The sequence below is a fragment of the Anabas testudineus genome, chromosome 16, assembly GCF_900324465.2.
Source record: "Anabas testudineus chromosome 16, fAnaTes1.2, whole genome shotgun sequence".
Classification (NCBI taxonomy): domain Eukaryota; kingdom Metazoa; phylum Chordata; class Actinopteri; order Anabantiformes; family Anabantidae; genus Anabas; species Anabas testudineus.
Genome location: NC_046625.1, coordinates 19,257,367 through 19,262,745, shown reverse-complemented (window position 1 = coordinate 19,262,745; position 5,379 = coordinate 19,257,367). Strand labels below are relative to the sequence as shown.

Below are 5,379 nucleotides of genomic sequence, written 5' to 3'. Positions count from 1 at the left end.
TGTATTGCATTATACAGAGAGGTGTGAAACACCTGTCAGTATAATGGATGTCATAAGGGTTAGGTGCATCACATCGTGCATTAATAATGTTTTTTGGATACATTAGACGCAGACAGGATTTTCTCCCTCTTCAATGCTTCACAGATGCATTAATAAACTATATTTTGCACAATCCCTTCACATATTTAGTGAAAAGTGCTAAAAAGGCCTGCAGCACATAGCGGCTCATCTCATTAAACCCTATTTGGTTTCTGGCAGGTGGGCTTGTCAAATAAAGGGAAACATTTCCCAGAGTAAACACCTTAGAGAAATTAAACTGGAACTGTCTGTGTACGTTTAATTAACACATCTCTATAATGTCCATACTTCGGATGTCAGAATCCATGAAATCCTCTTTAGGGCAAAAATGTGTTTATAGTCAGGCTTTAATGTCACTTCCAGACAGGGATGATTCCTCGTATGGCATCTTCTTGGTGGTGGGCAGCATGTTGGTGGGTGCATACTGATCTGTTGGTGTGTTTAACTCGTCCATTTCTGTAGTGAAGTGATCAGGACTTTCTCCATTGGACATGTCCTTGATGGCACTATAGGTGAGCGCCACGCTGTAAGAAGCTGGTTTCTCTGTGCGCTGAGGACCACAGTGACACAGCTTTTTAAAGGCAGCACGAAATTTCTGGGACATGGCGTTGTAGATGACCGGGTTGATGGCACTGTTTAAATAGATGCAGAGACGGCAGAATAAAAGGAACCAGGTGTCCAAGTAGGCCTTGTCCAGAAAGGAGTTGATCACCACCAACGTCCGGTAGGGCATCCAAAGCAAGGCGAAGAGGATCACCACCACAGCTAGCATCTTGGTCACCTAGTGGAATTCAGTCGTGTTAAAATGTGATAACAAAAATGAAACCACAGAAAATATGGCGAGTACATATACACCAATCCACAGCACAAGAGACATGGTCTACGGACTTTTAGATAAAGCATTAATGGTACTGATAATGACGACTTTCCCTGCTCACTTGCCACAGTAAGCCATGACAGAACAACCACTGTGTTCTAATACTGAAGGTTTTCATGAAATAAACTGTTTTAGATGCGATTCACAGTCAGCATATGTTGGATTCCCAGGAGATGATGCACATGCGGTGTGATACTACATTACAGTTTGTAATCTCAATTGATATCAATGTCACAGTTTACTGAACCAATTGCTGAACAATACCTGCTGCTCTTGCTTCACATTAGAAGCATTCGGGTGGAGAAAGCATGTGATTTTTATTCTGAAGCAGTCTGCCACAGAGACCACTGTTGTTCTTCTAACACATTTGTACAAGACTAGGATCATTTTCAGACTAGGATCAAGACTAGGATAATTTTCAGGATCATCATTTTCATCATTTTTGACAGACCAGTATTGAATGCAGCACTAAGATCTAATCACTAAGTATTTAGGGGAACAATTATTTGGCTGCTCTGTAAACACACCAGCTGCTCTTTTGTTGTATTTCTGATAAAGTAGTTGTTCAAGAAGTGAATTCTGGGAACTGTAGTAGCAAGATCGGAATCTTGTGGATAATAGTTTTAAGGTCCATGTTTTTCAAAGAGCCTCTCACCAGCTAAAATGGGAAATCTATTTTTCCAACCAAATGACTGGCTGTGAACACAACAGTCCCTCCACCTGAACACTTGACTCGCATCAGCTCGAGCATGTTTAATGAGATTAACGTGGTCAGGCACAGTTCTAATCCAATATTGTTGATGTGAATAGAATTTTTTGCAAAGAGCATCAAAGTCAAAAGAGCAAACGCTTCCTGCACTGACTATCCACACTGGTGCTTCTTCTTCTTCTTCTTCTTCTTCTTCACAGTTCAACAGTATGTTTGTTTACATCAAAGATTAGGGGTAAAATGCAGAACTACGGCACTAATGGGGGGGAAGGGGGAAGCAAACTTATTTATCAGGCATGTTGTAGTCTCTGACACATTCTGAAGCTTCATCAGAGAGTCAGTGAGGTCTCTTTTTAAAAGACTCATAATTAGCAGGGAAGCAGTTACACCCGAGTCCTCAGAGACTCATTCAAGATCTGCAACAAAGGCTGCATTCACATTACACTGAAGTGGCCCAAACCCATTTTTTCCTCCAAGTGACTGAGATTTTTTTATTTTTTCTCATAAACATCAGTCAACAGTCTTAATCTGAGTTTTTCCAATTAGATCTGAATCACTATTCCATGTGGTCTGGAGATTTATGTACATGTGGAAACACGAATGTAACACCATCAACATAAAAAGATCAGATCTGGTTAAAAATGGAACTGAGTATTAAGACGTGAATTTTAAATTAGATCAAAATTAATACAATTAGACCAAAAAAGAAAAGAAAAATACTACTGGCTTACTGTAATCATTCTGCCTGCAAAGAACTAAACCTAGAGATTGTTTAGGACGCCAAAATGTAATCACAGAGGTGGCAGAATTGCACTGCTGTTCTGTTTATAATGATCATCTGCAATAAGAATAAATTGTCTTGTTTTGCATTGTATGCTCTACATCTATCTTGGTTTGACTGATCTATATTCTGAGTTGAGAACGTTGGTCATCTTGAACGCATCCCACTACTTGTCCTCACAGGTGTAATTGTTTTCCTGCTGATTGTATGAGGGAACATGTGACATTTGTCAGTTCATGTTGGAAATAAAAAGGAATGAGAAGTAGGGTAACTTGTTACTGCTGCGTTTTCTCATTTCCATTCTCTTGGAGAAAGACATTTAGAGAGGGGACACATGCTTAATATTACTGGAGTTAAGTGCATATATTAGGTCTATGATTGTTTTTTGTGAAGGATCCCATTATGAAGAAAGAACGTTGTGTCAAAGATGTAGAATCTGCTGTTTTAGAGTAACTGGCCTCAATGTGAATATCTAAACCACAATTTTACTATAGAAACAAATATGTACAGTACAATGTTGATAACCAAAGAAGACACTGGTAGAACATGGTATAATTTATACATGAAATCAGTTTTGCAGCTTTTCAACTTGAAGCATTGATGGAAGGTGACTACAAATTTTAGTTAGGTCAGATTAACCCACGTTGTTGATTTCACAAACCTTTCATTATTTACTCAGATGACTGATCCAATCTGTATGCACAGCTTGACAAAGCCTGGATTTGCTAATAGAATTATCAGGTGTAATGAAATTATCATCGAATTGTTTGTAATTAAATCTTATCCATATTTATATTGTGACATATCCGCTGCAGTGAGGTGACTCTAATAGGATTGAATAGAAACGCTGCTGGTGTCATTAGTGGGGGAAATTCCCGGATCTCATTACTTCTTGACCTTTAGGCTAATTCAGTAAGGTACATGGTAATGGTATGGATTGTTCCTTGTGTCCACAATGAGCGCTTATTGCTAATCAGCAGAAACACATGTGATTGTGTGTGTTGTGGGTTAGTCACAGGTAAAAGAAACTATATTGGTGGAGAAAAAAGCCAAAAGTCTATTTAAGTTGGGGTTAGCTGATTGGTCTGTCCAATACAGCATGATGCCCCCTCAGGGTACCACACCCACCCCCCTGTCATTCCAGGGAGGCCTCTTCTCTTAATCTGATGAACAAACATCTACCTCTGCTGTCCACCTGTGTGTCTGCTGTATCTGGGTTTTGTGTCTTCAGACCATTTTGACATTATAACAACGATCTACAGTCATCTAGTCTTTACAGGGATTTCTGTAACTTGGGAACTTTTCAACAGCGGGGTTGAAGAAAAATGATCGATACGCTTTTCTTTTATTCTAAAGTTGTTGGATCAGTTTTTTTTTTTTTTTTTAATTCATGAGTGGGGTGAGGATGTGAGGTCATAGATGCATTACTGAACGGGACTCCTGAGCACACACCCAGGGACTCAAAGGGTCAGGGGGGCATTAGAGAAACAAAATGCCTAAAAATAGAGGGAGAGGAAAAAGATGCAAAACTACCACCAAGACAAAAATAGATGCAAGATTACCCCATAAAGCAAAAGAACAATATGTTATATAGATGTGAAATGAACTAAAGAGACTAAAAAGACCCCAGAGCCCCTTTTTCCTGGGGTGGGGTCTCCCACACATGCTGTCTGTTGCCAGGAGCCTATTATCTCATGCATGTGGTTCTCCCTGACTGTCCTGACATTTAGAAAGACAGGACATGTCTCTTAAACTTGTTCCTGACTGGAGGATATTCAGGTTTTGCTCCCGTGTCGTGCTACAGCTGGTCCCGTTCCCCCCCCTTCTCAAGCGCGCAAACACACTGATTACACAGTGATAAGGTTCAGGGACGCGCAGCGGCTCACCTGTCTGCGGGACGCAGCTGTGGTGCTGCTGGAGGAGCTGGTGCTGATCATCCTCCCTTCCCGAGTCGTCTCCTTCTTCCACTTCTTGGTGCTGTCTTTGGGGTCTGAAGGCAGCGGGTTCAGGAAAAGTATCCTGGCGATCAGTCCGTACAGAACCGTGGCCAGCATGAGGGGCAGCACGTAAAACACCGCGAAATCTGTGAAGTAAATGGGCAGGTAGTGACTCCTGGACACTTTGTAGGCGCAGCTGAGCAGCACCACGTTGTCGTACATCAACTTTTTGGTGTCGGACAGAAAGAGCCACATGACGCAGTAGACAGAGGTGAGAGCCCAGACCAGCATGATGATTTTCTTTGCCCGGGATAACGTGCACAGGAACTGAGCTTTGATGGGATGGCAGATGGCGATGTAGCGCTCCACGGTGAAGGCGGTGATGGAGCAGGAGGACGCGTTTATTCCCAAGTACTGGAAATAGGTGATTCCCAGGCAGCCCGCGTACCCGTACACCCACTGCCCGTACAGGGCGTCGGTGATGTTGGGCAGCCCGGCTGCCGTGAGGACCATCAGGTCGGCCGCTGCCAGGCTCACCAGGTAACAATTAGTGGGTGTGCGCATGTGTTTGGTGGTCAGGACGACCAGTATGACCATCACATTCCCCACGATCCCTACACCACATATGAGGGACACCAGAAACACACTGAGCACTTTGTATTGAACAGTGTAGTCAGTCCAAACACCCAGGCTCTGACTGTCCTGCACCGACGTGACATTCTCCACAGTCATGTTATCCATGGTGAGGTTTTCCATTACACAAGGAGGCTGTGGCTCTGTGCGCTTGTACTAATGATAATAGTGACAGCAGAACTCAGGTGAAATCACAAAATAATCATTCCAGTAAACTGCACGGGCCCAGCAACACAAGTCCAACAGGAGCCCGACTATAAATCCTCCAAAAACTTAATTTCATTTACACAATCCAGGCAAACTGCATTTGCTTCTCCGTGAAATCCAATTTGTGATACTGGAAAGCCATCAGAGAAAAATCCAA

General features: G+C 42.4%; 1 protein-coding gene across 1 annotated transcript; it reads right to left on the bottom strand.

Moving 5' to 3' along the window:
- Positions 1–357: 357 nt before the first annotated feature.
- Positions 358–5,379, bottom strand: trhra (thyrotropin-releasing hormone receptor a). The gene is made up of 2 exons (XM_026372539.1): positions 4,332–5,379; positions 358–859 (listed from the first exon to the last, which is right to left on the bottom strand). The coding sequence occupies exons 1-2, from the start codon at positions 5,136–5,138 to the stop codon at positions 419–421; spliced, it is 1,248 nt and encodes a 415-aa protein (XP_026228324.1). The 5' UTR covers positions 5,139–5,379; the 3' UTR covers positions 358–418.

Bases quoted from the DNA above. Each gene is read 5' to 3' on its own strand.
- trhra (XM_026372539.1), bottom strand. From the start codon at position 5,138: ATGGAAAACCTCACCATGGATAACATGACTGTGGAGAATGTCACGTCG. The intron at 860-4,331 runs GTGAGCCGCTGC...GAATTCCACTAG, and splicing joins CAGCTGCGTCCCGCAGACAG to GTGACCAAGATGCTAGCTGT.